Consider the following 22,533-nt stretch of genomic DNA (forward strand, 5'->3'; position numbering starts at 1 on the left):
TGTTATTATAATCATTAACATTACGATTGTTATCATTAACACTACTATAAATATCTGTACCATTTTTCATTTAGTCTATAGCAACATCACCTTTACTGTCTGTACATCTGTGTGTATATATTGTGTAGGCTGCCTCCCTCCCCTCTCTCTCCTTCCATCCCTCTCTTTTTCTCTCTGTTCCTCTCCTGCCCTCTCCCTCTCTCTCTCTCTCTCTCTCTCTCTCTCTCTCCCCCTCTCTCTCTCTCTCTCTCTCTCTCTCCTTCACCCCAACCGGTGAAGGCAGATGGCCGCCCACCCTGAGCCATGGTTCTGCTCGAGGTTTCTGCCTCTTAAAAGGAAGTTTTTCCTTGCCTCTGTCGCCTAGTGCTTGCTCTTGGTGGGAACTGTTGGGCTTCTGTAAATAGCATCATAGAGTATGGTCTAGACCTGCTCTTTTATGAAAAGCGCTGTGAGATAACTGTTGTTGTGATATGCCGCTATATAAATAAAATTGAATTGAATTGAATGGAACAGACCAAAAAAAAAAAAAAAGCTGCTCTGCGTGACGGAAACCAAGCAGCACGGCTACGGAACGATGCCTTGGGGCGCTCGCTTCATTCCTTCAGATGTCGGCGTTCCCCATCAAGCCGTGTCGGACGACATCCGCTTTGGTGGGCAAGGCCTACATGGCAGCGGGTCGAGCTGGTGCAAGCCTGCACACTATGGCCATCTTGCAGGCGTACCAGGCCGATCTTCTCAAGACTGTGACCTAGGGGGAGGTCCCTCTGAGGAGGACCTGACTGAGCTCCGTAGAGCTACGGACTTAACACTCCGTGTTACCAAGCATTGGCTGCTCCATGGCAGCATTGGTGGCTACGGAGCGCCATCTGTAGCTCAACCTCTCGGGCATCCAGGGGAAGGAGAAGGCTTTTCTCCTGGATGTGCCCCTCTCTCGTACTGGCCTGTTTGGTAAGGCAGTGGATGCTGTCGTCAGCAGGTTTCAGCAAGCTGAAATGCAGGGAGAGGCGTTAGAGCAATATCTCCCCCGCCGGTCTGGGTCCAGGATGGCGACGGCTGAAGAGAGACGAGCTCAGCCCTCGTCTAGCTCCTACCGCCAGAGCCAGAAGCGAAGCGTTGCTTCCCGTAGTCCCCCTCAACAAACCTGGGACGCAAGGTGGCGCTCTCGCCCACAGCCCCCCGAGAGGCTGACCGAGGTCCCCTCCCTTGTGGCGGCTCAGGCAACAGGCGCTGTTTTTTCCGCCGTCTTGCCGCTCGGGACATGCTAACCACCAGCAAGCTCTCACCAGTCTGCCCGCCTCGAGGGGTTGCAGCTGGAAAACGATCGGGCTCACACACCGAGGGTCCTGAGGGGTTGGTTCCCTTGGCGGATTTTGTAGAAGCATGGCGGAGCCTTGCAAACATTTCCCCATGGGTCCTTCGCACCGTAGTGGATGGCTACAGGCTGCAGTTCCGGGTCAACCCCCCGCAGAAGTTCAACAGGGTGGTCTGGACTGCAGAGACAGGTGTTGGGACGAGAAGTTTGCTCTCTGCTGGAGAAAGTGGCCATAGAACTCATTTCCCCGCCAGTCAGGGAGTCCGGGTTCTACAGCCGGTACATCATAGTTCCCAAGAAGGACAGAGGACTGCGTCCGATTTTAGATCTGCGGTCCCTGAACCAATCTCTGAAGAGATTCAGGTTCAGGATGCTCACCATCCCCGCCATCATCAGTTACATCCAATCCGCGAATTGGTTTGTCACGATAGATCTACGAGACGCATATTTCCACATCTCCATCTGTCCCTCTCACCGGAAGTTCCTGAGGTTCGCCTTCGGGGGCGCGGCGTACCAGTATCAGGTTCTTCCGTTCGGCCTAGCACTCTGTCCTCGCACGTTCACCAAATGCATGGATGCAGCTGGAGAGCTCTAAACTACATTGACGACTGGCTCATCTTGGCTCAGTCTCGAGAGTTAGCAGTTCGGCATCCAGATGTCGTCCACGCCCACCTTCAGCGTTTGGGGCTGCGGCTCAACGCGAAGAAGAGCGTGCTGACGCCCGCCCAACGGACTACGTTCCTAGGGGTGGTGTGGGACTCGACGACGATGCGGACCCACCTGTCGCCTGCACGCGTTGGGTCCATTTTGTCCTCTGTGACCAGAGTGAAGCTAGGCCGCACCATCACTATGAAACACTTTCAGAGGGTGTTGGGTCTCATGGCGGCAGCATCCAGCGTAATCCCTTCTGGCCTGCTGCACATGAGAGCCCTGCAGTGGTGGTTAAAATCCAAGGGATTCTCTCTGAGGGGAAATCCGTTCCGTCTGATACGGGTTACGAGCAGGTGCCTTCGTTCCCTTTCAGTATGGAGGAAGCCTTGGTTCCTGTCCCAGGGTCCCGTGTTGGGAGCATCATGTTGCCGGACAATTATTTTGACAGACGCCTCACTCGCGGGGTGGGGCGTGGTCATGGACGGCCACTTTGCGAGAGGCTCCAGGAGCATCATTTCTCTTGGCACATAAATTGCCTGGAAATGTTGGCGGTTTTCAGAGCTGTGAGGAGTTTTCTGCCCGCTCTCCACGGTCGCCACGTCCTTGTCAGGACCGACAACACGGCGGTGGTGGCCTATTTGAATCACCAGGGGGGTCTGCGCTCGCGCCCGTTATGCAAACTGGCACATAAGATCCTCCTGTGGTCCCGGCAGAGACTGCTGTCCCTCAGAGCGACATACGTCCCTGGGACCCAGAATCAGGGAGCAGACCTGATTTCGAGACAGGGGCTGAGGCCCGGGGAATGGAGACTCCACCCCCAGGTGGTGGAGTTATTATGCGAAAGGTTCGGCCCCATAGACATGGACTTGTTTGCGTCTCGAGAGACTACGCACTGTTCCCTGTGGTTCTGGGCTGGTGCAGACGTGGCCGAGGCTGTATGCCTTTCCCCCAGTCGCTCTGCTCCCAGAGGTTCTGGAGCGGGTCCGTCAGGACGGTGTCAGTCTACTGCTGGTAGCCCCATTTTGGCCGGCCCGAGTGTGGTTCTCGGACATAATATCGCTCCTCGAGGGCCCGCCATGGCAGGTCCCCCTGAGGAGGGACCGCTGTCTCAGGTGGAGGGCCAGGTCTTTCACCCTTGCCCCACCCTGTGGAGACTGTGGGTCTGGCCCCTGAGGGGGCCCAGTTCCTGGAGGCGGGCCTGACGGCGGGAACACTCGAGACGCTGCTCAGCTCCAGAGCCCCGTCCATGAGAGAGACATACGGCCTGAAGTGGAATGTGTTTGCCACCTGGTGTAGAGAACGGGCGGTGGACCCAGTTACCTGCCCGATGACTATGGTACTGGAGTTCCTCCAGGACCGTTTCTCTGCTGGCCTTTCCCCATCCACACTCAAGGTGTATGTGGCTGCCATGGCGGCGTTCCACGCCCCTCTGAGGGATGGGCCTCTCTGGAGGCTTCCACTGGTCGTGCGCTTCCTCCGTGGAGCCCGGAGGATGAGACCCGTGACTCGTTCCAGGGTTCCCACTTGGGACCTGGCGGTGGTTCTCGAAGTGCTGGCTGAGGCCCCTTTCGAACCCCTGGAGTCAGCTGAGGCCAAGCACCTGACCCTTAAGATGGCCTTTCTCCTTGCTATCACCTCTCTGAGTTTGCCCCGGGGAGGGTCAGAGCCATCCTGCACCCCTGTCCGGGCTATGTCCCTAAGGTTCCGTCCAGGTTGGCAGGGTCTAGGGTGCTGCAGGCGTTTCATCCCCCACCTCATGTGACGGCGGAGGACGGGAGACTTCATCTGTTCTGCCCGGTCAGAGCACTGAGTATTTACACTCTGAGGTCCTCCCGGTGGATTAAAGCAGACCAGTTGCTGGTGTGTTTCGGGTCCCCCAAGACTGGGCTCCCCGCTTTTAAACACACGATCAGCAACTGGATTGTTCAGACTGTTTCCCTGGCCTATCAGGTGCGCGGGTTACCTTCACCTATGGCCGTAAGGGCGCACTCTACTCGAGGCATGGCGGCCTCTAGGGCCCTCCTCGTAGGGGCTTCGCTCCAGGATTTGTGTGAGGCAGCTGGCTGGGCCACTCCTCACACTTTCATCCGGTTTTACAGTCTGGACCTTCCTTCTGCACCCGGCACCCGTGCGCTCTCCTCTTAGTCGTGCCTAAGGTTACTGCACGCTGGGGGGGCAGGCGGAGGCGGAGGCGTGGAATAGTGGGTATTCTCGTTCCCATAGTGTCGTCACCGACGCAGTGTTTTGTTCCCCTTCGAGGGAACTCGAACTGCGTCGGTCCGCCACACCTCACCCCGCCTGGAGTGCCTTGCTTCATAGCAAAAAGCTAATGTGTCCGGTGTGCCGGCGTGCTTATATATACCTCCAGTTACGCCGTCACACACTACTGTTCTAGCAACGCCAATAGGATTGGAGTAGTTTCATTCATGATTTCAGCCCTGCCACGCTCAGAGGCGTTCCCATAGTGTCGTCACCGACGCAGTGTCTCGTTCCCCTTCTCGGGGAACATGGGTTACATACGTAACCCGAGACGTTCTTTGTTGTGACACTTGACTCTAGTAAGTAACATTACTGTAACTTACTGAAAGGGTTTTCCACTGTGGTCTCATATGCAGTTATGTTGCTTTATTTTCTATTATGTGGGTCACATAAGTTACGGCAACTGAGACCAGTGAAGAAGATGTGTACCTGTGTATCAGTAAAACAACCATAAATCTAAAATGAACGTTACAAAACAAACGTTGCTCCGTCCATCCGATCCATGCTAAAGTAACTGGCTGCCCCCGCCTTTCATCATTATAGCCTAAATCTAAAGTTACCACTAACAGCCATAAGTTAAATATACAGTATATAAACATAATATTTTAGTTTTCTTAAATAGCGCCAGTACCATTCCATTGTACCTAGTACAGTATTTGAGTAAATAGACTTATTCTCTCTTATTCTCTACCTCAGTATCAATCTAATGATGCCAATAGTCACTATTATTGTGTTATCAATTATAAGCAGTCCACACTTCTTTGGAAGAAATTATTGTTAATGTAAATTAACTGATTACATTACCATGTTTTATTAAATATTATATAACAAGTTCTGTTTAGCTGTTCATCAGTTTCTACATAACATGATGTGATAATGTGCAAGACCACTGAGTAATTCTGCACAAAGTCAGTGAGAGCCATGTTGCTGTTGTATTACCAGAGCACAAGATGGTGCTGCTGTAAAACCTTGACGAAGAGACCGCAAGTCTCACGGTTACTACCAGACTGTAGTTCAACATGTAGCAGTTCTAACAATAGCCAGCTTTTCACTGTTTGTTGAATATGTATTCTAAAGGTTTCTATTTCTCTCACAGCCTTAAATGATTTCTGATTTATTGGCAGAGGAAGGTTCCAAAGCATTTGAGAAGATTGCCAGGCGAAATCAAAACATACAACAATGTTATTAAATGGACTGCATGGTTAATAGCCAATATACAAATACTTATATAGTTCCGTTTGTAGTCTTCCGACCATTTGGTGTTCAGTAACCTTTCCAAGGACACATCAACATGAAGGCTAGAATATAAAACATAAATCTATAAAGAAAACAATCAGATCCAGTACAGATAATTAGATACAAATGTAATTTACTACACTGAAATCATGATGCTCTTTTTCTGAGCATTTTCAATTTGCAAATAAAAAACCTGTGTGGAAAGGGACTTGTTGAAGCAAAGGCTAGAAATTTACACTGAGCTGAGGTGGAAAATGATGTGGGAGTATCGATAAAAAACAAAATGCAACACTGCAGTTGAAACAGACTTAGTGAATAAATTATCAAGACACATATGAAGCATGTGACTTTCCACTGAGGCTTACGCTGCACTGAAGAGACAAAACCATCACATCTGTGCGGAGCAATGAGGAAACTGTAACTTTCCTGAAATTATTACATGAAACAAACAGACAGAATTGTCATACACGTTTTCCACATGCTTTTCCATCATAAAAAACATGGAAACAATCATGATGCGATAAATCTGGTTACTGATATACTGGTCTAGTTTTATACTGGACCATAACAGTTTAAACCAGAACGGAACTTAGTACTGAACTGAAGCCAGTCAGCTGCTGCACCACGTCAGTGTCATGAAGGCTGATGTGCTGGTGTACATATTGATGTGTGTTTGAAAAGTGATGCTGTTGCTTAGCTTATATTAAAGTGAATAAACTGCAAAGCTGGTGAAATGAATCTCTGAGCTGAACTCAACAAAAACATTTGAATCAGTAATTGATTTATAATTTTCACCTCTAGTGTCGATCCCTCGCTTCAACACACCATGAATAAGGCCGTCATGCTGGTTTTGAACCCAGGATGTGCTTGTTGACTACCACAATATTTACTGTAAAAGCAGAGCTGTAGAATGGGTTTATTTGTTTTTTATATATATATATATCGTTGTTTTCATTATTGATTCTAAACATAAAATTAATTCTATATACTACCGACCTCTGGCACACTCACATACACATTAACTGTTTTATTTATTTTATTTTATTTATTGTATGAACTGTACACACACACACACACACACACACACACACACACACACACACACACACACATGTTTACAGTTTTTTTATTTAATTTTATTGATTTGATGAACTGTATGAATTTAATTGTTCTTTTGTTCTGCTGGAGGACTGCCATAGGCTATAGAAACCATAGGTGGAAGACTCATAAGTAATGATCAATAAAGTTAAGGTAGGTGCACTATTGCTATTAGAAATACTATTCCAGAATGCCTGAAGAGCCTTGACCAGTTGCAAATGCTACATATCTAGTGCCTCCAAACAGAAAGACAAAATGATGATGACATCACCCACCTTTGTGAGTGGCCCTATGAAGCTCATTAAGCTGATTAAACCTTCAGTTTTCTTTTTGTACCCTTTTTGTAAGTAAGGATAGAGATCTGGAATGTGCTAACATCACTAAAACTGGGCAAGTTGGGGGACGAAACCTAAAGTCAGATGATCAAACATCACAGTTTACAGGCCAACCTCCTGGTGCAAATCTGACCTACAAAACTTAGTAATGCACATGCAACACATTAACTACAACTTTATAGGGCCATATTGTTAAATATGTGAGATTTTAACTGTGTTGTAAATGTATCAAAAAACAAAACTAAAGATTATTGCAGCTTTGACTTATACTGTCTTATAAGTCTTGATCAAACATTTAGGTCTTTACTTTTGGTTTGGTATGGATCAGTTTAGCTGCTATTCCCCTTAATGTCACTTATTCCATTAACATTTTACATCAAATACTGAAGTAAATTAGGCTTTCATTTTCATTTGTGTTAAGTTGAAAAATACATAGATGTGTTTTTTAATCTATATATGATAACTTAGTGAAATGGACTAGACTTGGATTTTAATTCTTCTTGAATTTTTAAAAATATAAATAAGAAATATAATATTTCTTGTAGATTTTGAATTTTGAATTTGTTGTGCCTCCAAAAAGAAAGACAAACTGACGATTTTGTTTTGTCTTATAAGTGTTCATGGGTTTTTGAGTTATCTGTGGTTATGTCAGCAAAGAAGCAAGAAGATTTGCCTTCAGCCCCTTTCTTAATGCTAATGAACCAGTGTAAAACCTCAGACCCTCAGCAGGTGGTAAATCATGAATTAATACATCTGAGCAAACATTTATGTTTGGCTTTGTTCATGAAAGGAGATTATTTGGCTTCATGTGTTGCATCAGGTCAGTGTTGGTCTTCACGCCATCATTAAAGACCAGTTTCAGATTTGTTTGTGTTAGTTTAGGCTACAATTGCAGGTCTGATGTTTGGGCTCCATTATTGTACTCTAATCCAGTAGTATGTCGGCTTACCTAGACATAAAGGTTGAATGACGTCAGCAGTGGGCCCAGTCAGTAGAAAGACAGCCCCCCCACCCCCCAGCTCTCCTCCGCCTCCGCTGCTGCTGCTGCTGCTGCTGTTGGCTCTTGTGCATCTTCAGGTAAGATTTCTACACTGCAGCACTCACTTCTCACATTCTGACCAGTTTGCTGTTTCTGACTTCTCTTACTATCATCATTGCCACTTGTCTCTCTCCAGGAGGACTTGTCAGCCGTCTCTTTTCGATTGTTTTGCTCTTTTCGGGACTAACACCATGGGGAGATTAGATGCATTTCGGCAGTTTAATTTGATCAAATGGCTGAGAGAGGAGAGACAGTCGAGGAAGCTGATTCTCTTCATTGTTTTCGTCGCTCTGCTGCTGGACAACATGCTGTTAACTGTAGTCGGTAGGTGCCCTCGTGCTTTTCTGACTTCTGACGTGTGTGCAAAGTTTTTATTTTATTTTAAGAACAGGTAATGCAGTTCACCAAGTCTGTCCAAATCAGTAGATATTCCAAGTTCACTTTCGATCATAGCGCAGCCTGTTGCACCAGCTCATGCCGCTCCCTAGTGCTCTCTGTGGACTAGGTCCTCCACTGTGCCCAAGTCCCCGCAGCGAATTCAAAACCGCTTTGATATTTAGGGCCACATTTAGTAAAGTAACAAGTGTTGATTGTGTCCATATTATACATGTAAAATGTAAAATAAAGTGAAAGTGGCAGATCACCAAACTAGAACACTGATGTACTTTGTAATTTATTAGATCAGATTCAGTTCATAAATTGGCCTCGCTATCTGACGCTAGGCAAAGATTAAACACGACCTCAATATGAAAATATACTCTCTTAAGTAAATAGTTTGTCCACCTGACTCCAGTCTAGTTGATAAAGTTATAATATACTTTATAGGCTATTATAACATATTACAGTAAAACTTGGTGCTTATTGAATGCCATTCAGTTATTTTTCTAAAACTCATTCTCGTGTAAAGTATAAGTAATGATTATCTCGATACGTGATAAGTATTACACGAAAATCAGTCACCTTTAATGAGGTTGCTAGAGACCCCTAACTTTAAAAAATTAAGTAGGCATTTTTGGTTCTGAAATATTTTCAGGTGCAAATTAATAATATTTGGAAGGATGCTTATTCAGTATTAAATAGGTTTGCCACAAATTAATTCAAAAGTAAATTGGTTGTAATATATTAAGGGGTTTTCAATAAATTATCTGCACTGTGTAAATTGTTTTTTAAGGGGGGTTTACCCCTTTAAACCCCATAACCCATCAACATTAACCCATTAACCTTAATATATTTTTAGAAATCTATTAAATATTCTGTTAAACTCCCATTTAAAAATGTTTTACATCATTATTAATGGGTACATTAATAGATTTTCAGCTAAACAAATGAATGTGCTCAGTTTTAAAGTGTAAGAAGAGTTAATGACTGACTGTTGATGTATCACAGGTGGTCACAAAATGTTGGTAATGTGTTTTACATCTGCTTTGCAATCATCTTTGCTGGATCACATTGTCTAACATCGTCACTGATCACACGTCTCTGTCATGCACAGACCTCCAGCTTTTTGCAAGTGTCTGGCTGGCAGAACAGACTCTGAGCCTTTTTCTGACAGCCTGACCATTTTCATCTGCTTCGTTACGGAGACAAGATCCTGAATTAACTCAGTTCAATTTATAAAGTGCCCATATAATTCATAACAGAAGTTACCTCATTGTACTTTTCATATAGAGCAGGTCTAGGGCATACACTTGGTAATATTATTTAGGGAGACCCAACAATTCCCACCATGAGCAAACTTGTTGCCTATATGTCAAATTCCATATATGAGTATAGTATATTAGTTATTTAGCATCATCAACAATCAATATAAGGCCATAATTAATATAGCTTAATATGGTTTAACATGTATCATTTTCTTTGTCGATTATGATATTTGTAGAGTTACTTCTACTTTCAGTGCAAAAGTCTGGCTCTTACTTTATAATCTCAAGCCTTAACATACTTTATATATTATTACATTTTTAAAGAGTTACTGCAAAGTGTTTTGCAACAGAATGTACATTGTTAAGCTGATAGGTTTGCCAGTCCAGGAGAAAACTGTATCAAGCATTTGTTTAAAATGTGTTGCATTAGTCTTAATTAGCCCACCGTATCTTGGGAAGGCAAACAGCTAACTTGTCAAGAAGCAGCAGAGTGCCAGAAAAATTTGAACATAATGTGTCCTCTAAATAAAGTTCTGCTCAGCTAAATTAGAATGCCAGTGTTTGGCTTCTTTCTAATAATGAGCGACAGCTTTTTTCTGACCAAAAAATATTAATATATTTGGGATGAAGCACTGATTGGTCAGCCCTGATGACGCCACTGGTTGTGATACTTAATTAAAGCTGTATGCTGTTTACACCACGTGCGATAGATGAATACATGGCTGCACCATTCCATCAAATGGAAATAATCTAGATTTAATCTACATTGTTCAAAACACATTTACCCAAAACTTCTCCCCCACCCCATTACAGTGGAGATGAATGGAATATCTTTGTGGAGGTCAAAGCTTCAAAAAATGACAAAAATTCAGAAGCAACATTTCTTTCCAGATACAGTGACGCAGTTACTCTGGATACTCTACAGAAACAGTTCCTCAGATTACTGTTGTTACCAAGGTTGAGTGTCTAGAGGAGGACAGGACATTGTTTCTAGAAAAGCACATTGGTTTTCACTGTTGAGCACCACAAATTAATTCTGTTCACTTTGACTTGTATTGGGCTGTGGCAGAAGTTTCAGGGACTGATCTGAAACTATCTCCATGGATAGATTCCATTAAGGCTAAGTGAGAGCTATAGATTTCTTCAACCCTTAAATGGTTAAAGAAACCTTGGCTTCTTTAAGGGTTATTTCTTTGGGGTGGTGCTTGTGAATAACCCTTGAAGAAGCGTTTTAGTTCTCTGCTGACATATGTTGCAGTGACATCTGGATTAGCATCATGCCAGTGAGCATCAGTCAGTGGTCATGTCATATTTCATTGCATCAGTCTCCTCTCGCCTCTTTATGCCTGCCAGTTCCCATCATTCCCAGCTATCTGTATAACCTGGATGAGTCAGCAGACGTGGTGAAGAACAACACCTTGTTGCAGCCTCCAGGAGCCTTCCACAGCATTGTGTCTTTATACGACAACACTGTGAGGTCTGCGGGCTCCAATACCACAGCCAGGTCTAATGACCTGGTCCCTACAAGCCCCGCTGCTGCAGAGCTGTCGCAGAACTCCTCAGACTGCCCCAGATCCACCAGCAAGCTGCTCAATGAGAATGTCAAAGTGGGATTGCTGTTTGCCTCCAAGGCTACTGTACAGCTGATTACCAACCCCTTCATAGGCCCACTCACAAACAGGTAGGTGATGTCATCATCATTGTGTGTTTTTGTTTGGATGCACTGGATATGTAGTATTTGCAACTGGTTAAGGGTCTTCAAAAGCAATCTGGAATATAATAAACTTTGCCTTCGTAATAGCAATAGGAAATCTGTGTCACACAAGAATGAGTAGAAGAAATTTGTTTGCACAGCAATGAATTGTGAAGCAAAAGATGCAAATCCTCTAAATTTCAAAGCATGAACATTTTTGTTTGAAAAATTACAACTGTTGATCAACTATTAAGACATTTGCAGATTATATTTTGGTCGATCGATTATCGTCCAGTCTTTCAGCTCTTTATTTCATAAAATCACAGCTTAGACAATTATTATTAATAATTATAATTAATAAAATAAATATCTATAATAAAATCTATCTATAATAAAATTATAGAAATTACTACAGGAATGACTTCATGGAGGGACAGTGCTTAGCAATTAAATTAATAGATTATCTGGGGAAAAGATGGATGTGAAAATTACAACTACATAGAGAATTATGTGAATTTCATTCTGTTCTTTAAAATCGCATCGCTTTTAAGTGCACTCAAAGCAAAAATACTTTTAACTTTTAAAATTAGTAATGGTTCAAATTACTATGTTGAATGTGAAAGGTGGTGTTGCAAGGAGCTCACAGATAATCAATTCTGCTGTGCCCGGTTGTGCAGAGTTCTGCATGCCTGCTGAGAATTGCATGCACCTCGCGGGCTCATTGGTGCTGAGAAAAGAGGTGGATGCAAATCTCGGCAGGTAGCCTTCATCATCTGTTCTGCCGAAATATGCATTCACCACTTAAATGTCCTTTTCAGGTACTTTGCTCTGCACACTGATCAAAGGGGGTTATCACCGCATATTTTTGCTGAATCTCAATGAATGCTGCTTCTACTGAGTGTAATAAAATATTAACGACTCTAAACGTTCATAAAATATATTAATATATATACTTCGAATCATTTATCACCATTGATGAACCCCACAAAGGATATTATAGCGTTTAAAAGCATTATTTGGAGGTGCGAGCAATTCTCGGTGCATGCATAACACAGATATTCCCATAACGTGCGGAGACATGGCTGGTAGCAACTTGCCACTTGAAACACATTTCTGAGGACCTCTCTCCATTTTTCTAAGACCAATGGCTGTCAGGTTCATGTGACCCATACGTCTTGTTTATTACAGCCATGTGTAACGTCAACTACTGACTCTCTGTAGCCTGGTTTATTTGCTCCAAATCAGCTGATGGAAACGCACATATTTCGCACTTTTTTTTGTGACATTTCAAAAGTACGCTTAAAATTTGCATGACAATTAAATGGAAACATGGCTACTGACTCCTGTTTTTGCTGTTTTCAGTGAAAAAGCTCTAAAAATCAGTTAGACAAAGTCAGTGACTAGCTAGTGAACATAATGAAGCATTTAGCAGCTAAAGAGACAGATTTTTATATCAGGAATTGGTGTAATATGGATAAATGGATTGTTGATCATTAAGTGGCCAGGAAACCAAATCGAAATTAAAGCAAATGTTGCTTCGTAGAAGTGTTCGCCACAACATAAGGTGTATTATAAGGTTATAATGCTGCTGAAAAAACTTGATTGCAAATTAACTACATTTCAGTCAAATACATTTGACGAGTTCTACAAAAGCTAGTACTGCCATTCTGTTAGAGCATTCTGTTACAATTCAAACAAAGATAGAAGTCTAATGTTCTCAGTTAGCATGTGCGTAGCCACATGAGCCATGTGAGTGCAGCTCTAATATATGAAAGCCATACATACAAGTCCGGACATTTCTGTATTTTGAAAATTATAGAGATGTGAAAATACTGCTGGTACAAACAGCGTGTGCTTGCAAAAAAGATGACTACATGTCAAAAAACCTCAGCGATAAAATATCTTGCCAGAGATTCTTATCGGACCGTTTATGTGTTAGTCTTTTTTCAGTGACCTACATCATGCTCTGTCCTGGTTTCTTCACAAATTGCCAATTGTAGCAAATACAATGAATCTACAATATGTAACTTTAGTGTTTAGCTCAATTTAATTTATATTAATAATAATTAATTAAAAACACATATATTCAGGAACATATTTTGAGTAACTGCAACGACGGTCTTATCTGGCATTTGTTGCAACTCAATGTGTGAATTGTATGACATGATGCAAGAAATGTTAAAGAGAAAAGCCATTAGAGAGGACATTACTACATTTAAAGCAGGATGACAAAGAGCAGAAACAGGTTTCCTTTCAGGGAACAGAGTCTTCCTGCTAGCCCAGGGCCAACATTGTGGTTCCACAGCGTGATTTCCCCTTGTGTTTGGAGAGCCAGCCAGAGGTCAACACAGAAGAACATTTATGTCTTATCTAAGGCAACATCCATCACAAATTGAAGAGAAAGAGCAGCAACAGACTCCCTTTTCATGTTCTAGGGGGGGAAATCAAACACTGCATATGGTAAACATACCAGTTTAATGTGGTTTTGAGGGTTTAATGTCATGTCAGCTACAAAAGATCTAATCCAACTGAATCAAACAGAGCAGAATTCCTGATTATGTGTGTTTGTGTGCATGTGCATGTGTCTGTTTTCATACATGGATAATTTCACAACGGATGACTTGTTCAAATTTAATTTGAGTGTGATAGGCTGTGACACTTCAGTCAATAAATATACTTATCTTAAAGCCTTAAACTCCATTAAGGAAAAAGATATTCTCATCATCACCACCAAGGTTATTGAGACTGTAATGCGTTATACTTTTTTAAATAGTCTGTTGAGACAGTTGGAGCCAGCAAATATGTGGAACCAGCATTTAGCAGCAATTAATACTACTACATCTTAAAGCTATACTAATCAATATTTGTATATTAACAATGGATCAATAGAATATGTAATGTGAATTCATTATTATTATTATTAATTCATTTTGGTTCAGTCTAACCATGGTGATCAACTGTTATTCCAGCGGCAGCCCCATACACTGACTGTACGCTACCTTCCCAGCACCAAATGAAAAAGATAGTAGCTGGTGAACTTTGTTAAGCATTTAGAAGCTGAAGATGAGTTGGTGGAGACCAAAACAGAGCTAGTGAAGGATAATGAATGATGGAATTTCTTTTGTTTGGTGGACAGAAACATGACTTACATGATACTAATGGGGTGGCTGTGGCTCAGGAGATAGAGCGGGTTGGCCATTAATCGGAAGGTCGCGGTTCCCCCAGGCTGCATGTCGAAGTGTCCTTGGGCAAGATACTGAACCCCGAATTGCCCCTGGTGGCTGTTCCGCCAGTGTATGAATGTGTCTGAATGTTAGTTTCTGTTTGAGCACTTAGGCTCAGTGTATGAATGTGTATGAATGGTGAATGGAGATGTAGTGTAAAAAGCGCTTTGAATGGTCGAAAAGACTAGAAAGGTGCTATACAAATACGGAGCATTTACATTTACATTTAAAATGGCTGCTAGATGTGTAAATTGGTAATTATTTGCTTACCCGTTAACCATAACAACTTTATAATCATGTCACATGTGTTTACTGCTTGGTCTGTTGCTGGCAAAATGTCAAAAAAACAAGTAAAAAATATAATAATTAGGGTTAATTAATAATAATGCTGCATTAATGAACTACCTCTCTGTAGCTTTTAGCCATGCAGAAGCTCAGTGACCACTGCCATCGTAGAATGTCACTGAAGGTTAAATGGTACTTTACAGTTTAGTAAATAAACTATAAGAGGTGGTATTATGCTCATTTTCGGGATCTTATTTAGGGTTTGTTCCAGAACAGGTTTACATGGTTTCATTTTCAAAAAACACCATATTTGTTGTCATACTGCACATTGCTGCAGCTCCTCTTTTCACCCTGTGTTGAAGGCTTCATTTTAGCTATGGAGTGATGCATCTTTTCTCTAAATTATCTTTTGTTGGGAGTTGCACATGCGCAGTTCCTAGTTAAGGACTACTAGCCAATCAGAAGCAGAGGACGGGTCAGCAAAAAGACAGTAAACAGCTTTGATTCAGCAGTAGACTACATGATGCCGACCAGGTTGGCAATTTGGACTGTAGCAAGAGTTTCAGAGTGGTGAGTTATTAATCTGTAACAAAAGTATCTTTCATCCATAAAGTTTTAACTGAGCTCTGTCTCTACATCACAGGAACAACTTTATGTCCACTGACTGCCTGGAGGGTAGCTAGTGTTTGGAAGGGAGAGGAGAGGTGTGCTGCAGCTCACTGTTTTTCCACCGCTGTTTTTGAGGGCGTGTCAGAGTAGCCGCTTGGCGAGCGTTATGACACGTATTTTCTTGTGACATCACAAGAAAGGGAAGTAAAGGCTGGACTATAAACGAGCTGTTTTCAGGCAGTTCAGAGCAGAGTTTTCTGTGGGAGATGGGAACTCCCTTTGGGCTGGACTTTGGGCTTTTTCACCCAGCAAATCTGTTATATGCACAAAAGATATATGACTCAATAATGGAGAGGGAAAAAGCCAAAAAGCATAATACCACCTCTTTAAGAATTTTGGACCATGGACTGGTTGAAGTTTTTTCTATAAACAGTACATTTAATGAACTTTAGTCAGACAAAACACAAAGAAAGACTTTTCAGGCCACTTGTAGACTATATTTCGATATCACAGAATACACAACAAAGCAGAGATGGACTCAACTGAAGGCACAACTGAAAATCTTCAAACATAAAACATAAGGTTATATACACTGGAGCCTCCCTATGTGTGTGTATGTATTTCTGGCCATTCCCACTTATATAACAAGCTCAAGCCTGCCTCTGGCTGATGTGTGGTGAGCGTTCTGGCGTAAAATGGCTGCCGTGCATCACCCAGGTGGGTGCTACACATTGGTGGTGGTTGAGGTGAGTACCCCCCCACGTCACTGTGAAGCGCTTTGAGTATCTATGATAAAGCGCTATATAAATGTAATTCATTCAGTCATTCATAACAAAATACATCTTCCTAATTAGCTTGTGTGCTATTTCTTGGTGGTCGATATCACATATATGTATGTTTGTATGTTTACACATACAAAGATTTTGCTTTGGTCATGTACATTCATAGTAAACGTTACCTTTCAGCATCTTTCTAATCTCCTTTAAACCCAGATGATTCCTGTTACCTGTTAAATAAATTTAGCCATCTTATTTGTCTCTGGTGTCATCTCTTTGCTTCCAAATGAGGCCTGAGTATGCTTTACATTCTGTCCTGTACATACCTGATATTTGGTTATGCAAACATTCCACAGTTATTAATTATGTTTAAACAAAAATCGTATCATTTATGGCTAACATTACATTTATTCATTTGCTGACGCTTCATTTACGACTTACAATTGCTATATATGTCAGAGGTCGCACACCTCTGGAGTAACTAGGGTGAGCAGCACTAGGCAGATCAAGGTAGATTTTATTAAAATCTTTTACAGACAGAGTAAAATCCTACGCCTTGTACTGTAATGATTTATTTGGTTAGTCATGTGCAATAACTAGTATTATAGTAAAACCACAATAACTTGTTCTGGCCACAAGCCAAAGAAAAAAACTAAACAAAAAATGCTGAAGATGAAAACCTACCAGAACAGAGGCAGGCTGAAGATCTTCCTAACAGAATGTCACATAAATGTTTAGGGGGAGATTGAAAAGTGTGACTGCTCCAACATTACCGGCTCTCCCCTCAAAGGCAGTATTTAGTGTCTCAGATGGGCACTCAGATATGCTGTAATTGAGGCATTGAATTGAAGAACACAATCCCATTACTGGTTCGTAGTCACCTTCCCTCCTGACAGAGGACAATACAAGACAAGTCAAGCATGTCAGGTATCTATAGGGAGGTACAACAGCTTTGTTGTGCACAGCAGCTTTTAGCCTTTAAATGAAAAATATGTTGTCATCCTCCTCCAGTGTTTTGGTTAAAATGTCAGGCTAACAACAAGAATGTGTCATGCATATGCAGAATTTCAACAAATGCTTAATGCTCATTATGTTTCAGGACATTTATTTTCTATTTTTATAATGTTGGTTTTCAAGTGATTTCTTATTACTACGTAGTTCTACTTGCCGTTTTGACACCTCATACACAGGATGTACATGTAATGTACATCCTCCATACCTGTCCTGGTTGACCATAGCAACAGTGCATTCAAACCGATGGAGGACTACACTCATGATATTGCTATGCATATTCACCTCTGTGGCTGAAGAATTTTCCATTGAAATAATCAGCATCTAAATTAAGCCATTTAGTTCACGTATATTTGTATATGCATCTCTAATTACTTGCTTACTGTATGAATGTAATGCCTGGCTTTTTCTTTGTCCCTTTAGAATAGGATACCAACTTCCCATATTCGCTGGCTTCTGTATCATGTTCATCTCTACTATCAGTAAGTTCCACCCAACCTGTCTTTATTATCACAAAATCAGAATGCCTGCATCATGCCTGACATTTCTTTGTCTATATTTCTGTTGTTCTCACTGTTGTGAAGTGTTCGCCTTCTCATCAAGCTACGCTCTGCTGTTTCTGGCCAGATCGCTTCAAGGTGTGGGCTCCTCCTGCTCCTCTGTGGCTGGTAAGACCTCCTTCTCTCTATCTCCATGTGATGCTCATATCCGGTCAGTCTATTCAATTATTCACTATTCAGTTGTAGCGACAAGTGGCCCACCGCGGGGAAACCCTGCTCTCTCAGGTCACCAACTCCTTAGCACATTATGAATTCAAATACCACCAAAGAAAGGCGACCTCTGACAACAAGCTAGTTTCAATACTAGATACTGGCTTGACCATCAGTATTAAATGTCTAAATCCAGATTCCAGAATTTTCCTAGTCAACCCCTTCAATCCTCTCTCACTTTAGATTCCAGAGAGAAGGGCACTGAACACATACATTTTCAACTCATAAAGGCCAAATATATTAGGCCACACTTCATGGAACAAACCAAATGAACATTTCTTCTCTTACATGATCTTCAATGCACGCACAAATGAAAATCTGTTTTAAATGCATCAGTCCAAATGCAGAATACATTAAATCAATTCTTGTCAACACTCTTTCTACTCTCCTCGTCTATTTCTGACTTTAAAAGAGTGAAAAGGCCTCTTATCTTCACAACTCTTTTCACACTTCCCTTCATGTGAGCGAGGTACACGCACATGTGACCTCATCCTTTTTTATTTATCTTAAGAGTTGAGTGGCCAGCAAGAGCTGACTTTTGCTTCCTCTTTACTGGAAATCAACATCTAATCTGAAATCTGATCATGTACAACCAGAGGTCTCTGGAGGCCAAGCAAATGTCACAGCACAAGAAACTGCAGAGACACTAAAACAAAAAAACAGTATTTCAAACAAAATATCTTGCTTACTTTAGCTTTGTAATGTTTCTATCTGAGATAAGCAGGCAACAATTATCGGTCTTAAAACACAGACCATCAGAGATAAAGCACAGGCCAAACATGTTACTATATGGCTTCTATATGTGTCGAACGGTCTCATGAAGGCCCCCCAAGAAACAGAACCAGTGGCTTCCAGTGTCCTTTTCTTCACATGTATCTCATTCTCACAACACAGTTTATCTGAATACATTAATATAAATTACACAAAAAACATAGAATGTGTACTGGCTCTTGTGTTAGAGACTGAGCCTGTTCACTAATTTCATTAAAATGAGAGCTGCATTGTTAATAGATCAAATGTTGCCAGGCTTGACAAAAGGTGAATACTTCAGACCTGACAGCCAATGGAAAGAGTTTAGGGTTCCCTGGAGGGAGGCAAGTCACTTTCTTTAATGCCACAAAATTATAAAAAGAAGTAGCTTGTATTTGTTAAGCCATAATAATTTCTTCGAAATGCATCCATTTGTTCACAGCATAGGCAGCAACATATCCATTCATGAATAAATATTTTTGTAAGTTTCTGTATGTCCATCTGGTTGATTTAACTAAAGATTACAAGGTCTGATGAATCAATGGCAGTCATTGATCTTTGAAATGGGATATCTGGTGTTATTGTTATGTTGAGTCATGGCTTACTACTCTTTCAAACACTGCACTTATTCTATTCAAGGCCAGGCGTTTTTATAGCAAGCACTGTGATTGCATTGGTAGCTGCCTTAATCTATTCCATCCACTAAAGTGGCATCTGCATCTCAGTGGCTAACATTTTCACAGGATTATTTTACGGTTAACAATCTTGAGCTAATATAAAAATGGAATGTTAATATTTTTTCTCACCCTTTGGATCTAGGTTGCTACCGAAAGTGTGAACAAACTCCATTTAGAAGAAATTATTACAGCTTATCAATTTTAAGCTAATTTGCCGCAGACAGGAACAACATCCTGTTCTGCTTGTAGCATTAGTTTTAATATTTGTTAGCAAGCTGCCAGAACGGCTTGGCACTGTAGCTTTCCTGCTGACCTAGAAATTAGGCACCAATGGTGCTGACACTCCCCCAAAGACCCACAATCTTTAAAAGTAACTTTTAAGAAGTTACAGTATCCAATTGTTATCTACTGCTCTTGATCATAGAAGTAAACACTGAAACATTTTAACTACACTGCAACATTAGTTGTAGCAACAAAAAGTATTAAGAAGAAGACATATTTCATTACTCCCACTAGGGGGAATTCAATTTTAAATAATTCCTATACTCCTAATTTGTCTTATGTTCTTATGCAAGTGGTGTTTGAATTGAATTATCTATACATCTGTGTGTTTTCAGGGATGGGAATGCTTGCTAGTGTGTACACAGATGATGAGGAGAGAGGTCATGCCATTGGGATTGCCTTGGGAGGTCTGGCATTGGGAGTGCTAGGTATGTATACATACTGTACGTAGTCAAACCAAGTGATGCTAGGTCACAGAAGACTAAACACCGGTTGTTCTTGTGGAGCTTTTACATATTTATTGACATTTCTTATTTAGATATTGCATTTCCTTTACACTTAAGTACATCATTCATTATTACTATTGTTAACTGTTGTTGTTGTTGTTGTTATTATTGTCATGATAATTCCTCAACCTAGGATAAGGAGACAAAAGACTTGTGGTATTTTCTAAAGTGGGAATACAATATGTTCATTGAAATAAATATATATATATATATATATGGTATATATATATATATATATGTATGTGTGTGTGTTTGAGTGTGTGAGTGTGTGTGAGTGTGTATATGTATGTATATATGTGTAGATACACAGATAGATAGATTTTTATAGTTGATCTCTCCGCAACTGACCATCCAGTTTGTCTTCCACAGTTGGACCCCCTTTTGGCAGTGTGATGTATGAGTTTGTTGGGAAGACAGCTCCTTTCCTTATTCTGGCTTTCCTGGCAATGTTTGATGGAGGTAATGATACATTCTTTCTTGCACCAAACCAAGAATAATTACTGTAGATGGAATGGTAAAAATAATGTGTGAATTCCATACATCTTTTAAATAATATCTAGTGTTTTAAATATCATTGCATCAAATTATTAATTGACTTCACTGTGTCTTCACAGCTCTGCAGCTCTTTGTTCTTCAGCCCACCAAGGTGGAACCAGAGGTGAGTCTGTTTGCAATTAATTTCCTGAAAGTTATTTCACTTCATTAAGATGGCCTTTACAGCTTCAGAACATTTTAAAGACTATTTTTATGGAATTTCTTTCTTAATTAGATAGTAAATACAGGAAGTGTGAAGAGAAACAGAAAAGGCTTTTGGTAAATAGTAAATTGCAAGGGTGTAAAATTGGGTAAGGACCACAGACTGTACATAAATATGGGCGACGCGTCTCCACTTCCTCCTGCTGTACACTGTGGTGATTGTTTTATATGAGAATAATCAAGTTTACGGTGTTGTAAAAATTGACAAGTAAATGTCTGTAATTGTGGTACCAAAAATGGTAAATGCATTAGGCTTAAAGAGAGTGAAAAGCATTTGATAGAGGCTTCAGTGAACTCATTAGATATAGTTTTTCAACACTAATTAATGACTCCTTCAGAAAAGAAAGACTGCCCTGTTCAGGATGACACATAATGTAATATTCTAACAAAGATAACAACCAAACAGAAATGCTAACGGAAGCAAAGCCAACTGGAGAATCTGTTTCTTTTCATTAGCCGATTCTTTCACCTTTTCAATGTCCTTTATCTCTGGCATTCTAAAAAATGGCCAGGGGCCTATTAGACATTTTAATAAGGTTCCACAGAGACTTGCAATAAAACACAAAAGTCCCTTTAAATTTTGAACAAGCATTAAATATTTTACAAACATTATGTATGAGTGAACTGTAACACCAAAACCATAGATTTGTTCTCAAAGGTTATATTTAACTGGGAACAGGAGGTTATCTTAATGGTAATGTTGGCAATGTGTGCAAACATTAAAGTGTAAAAATACATCTTACAAAAGTGGATTCCACTGAGATTTGTAACCAAAGTCTTTTAGATGTGGGGGTTTGATTGGGAGATACAGTATAAGCTTTTTACATTTGACATAGAATTTTGTTATTGTGCCTTTGTCCTTCACAGAGTCAGAAGGGAACCCCGCTGTTGACACTAATGAAGGATCCATACATTTTAATCGCAGCTGGTAAGAAAGTAACAGCAGCACAATAGGCTGTCACCCCATTCTGGAAAAACATTATTTATTTATTTGGTACCAATTCATAAAAAAAGTTTGCTCATTGCTCTTTTCATATAGAGCAGGTCTAGACCGTACTCTTTGTAATATTATTAACAGAGACCCAATAGTTCCAACTACGAGCAAGTACTTGGCCACAGTGGCAAGGAAAAACGTTTAAAAGGCAGAAACTTCAAGCAGAACCTAGACTCAAAGTGGGTGGCCAACTGCTCAACTGCTTTGGGGGAGAGAGGGAGAGAGAGAACAGAGATGTAAAAATACAGTAATGGTGGTAGTGGGACAAATATAAAATTAGGTAGGGGTATCAAGCAAGAACAGAGAGGGGAGGAGAGAGGAGCTCAGTGCAGTGTTCTGGTGGGGTTGTAAGGTACTATGAGCTCTTTAAGAAAAGATGGTGCCTGACGGTTAAGAGCTTTGTAGGTGAGCAGAAGGATTTTATGGCCGCGCTACATCACGGCTGTCACACTCATGCCCTGTGTGTTTCCTGTCTGGGGAAGGCAGCTCTCGAGGGGGCTGCTTGTGGCCCTTGCGAGGCCCTGCCCCTGAGGGTGCTGAGGTCCCGTGCGGCTCTCTTTTCCGAAGACGGCCGGATGCGCTCTCCCCGTGGCTCGCGCCCGGCGGTCGCTTAGGCGGCGCGGCGGC

General features: G+C 41.5%; 1 protein-coding gene across 1 annotated transcript in view; it reads left to right on the plus strand.

Annotated features, from left to right (window-relative positions):
• The first annotated feature begins 7,905 nt into the window (after positions 1-7,905).
• slc18a2 (solute carrier family 18 member 2) overlaps positions 7,906-22,533 on the plus strand; it is a 34,242-nt gene continuing 19,614 nt past the window's right edge. The window contains exons 1-9 of the mRNA XM_046070005.1: positions 7,906-7,968; positions 8,067-8,254; positions 10,927-11,254; positions 17,595-17,653; positions 17,756-17,839; positions 19,986-20,078; positions 20,526-20,615; positions 20,771-20,814; positions 21,780-21,840. Coding sequence (XP_045925961.1) covers positions 8,122-8,254; positions 10,927-11,254; positions 17,595-17,653; positions 17,756-17,839; positions 19,986-20,078; positions 20,526-20,615; positions 20,771-20,814; positions 21,780-21,840 — 892 coding nt within the window. The 5' untranslated portion in view covers positions 7,906-7,968; positions 8,067-8,121. The remainder of the gene's footprint in view (positions 7,969-8,066; positions 8,255-10,926; positions 11,255-17,594; positions 17,654-17,755; positions 17,840-19,985; positions 20,079-20,525; positions 20,616-20,770; positions 20,815-21,779; positions 21,841-22,533) is intronic.

This window comes from Micropterus dolomieu, linkage group LG15 (assembly GCF_021292245.1).
Source record: "Micropterus dolomieu isolate WLL.071019.BEF.003 ecotype Adirondacks linkage group LG15, ASM2129224v1, whole genome shotgun sequence".
Classification (NCBI taxonomy): Eukaryota; Metazoa; Chordata; class Actinopteri; order Centrarchiformes; family Centrarchidae; genus Micropterus; species Micropterus dolomieu.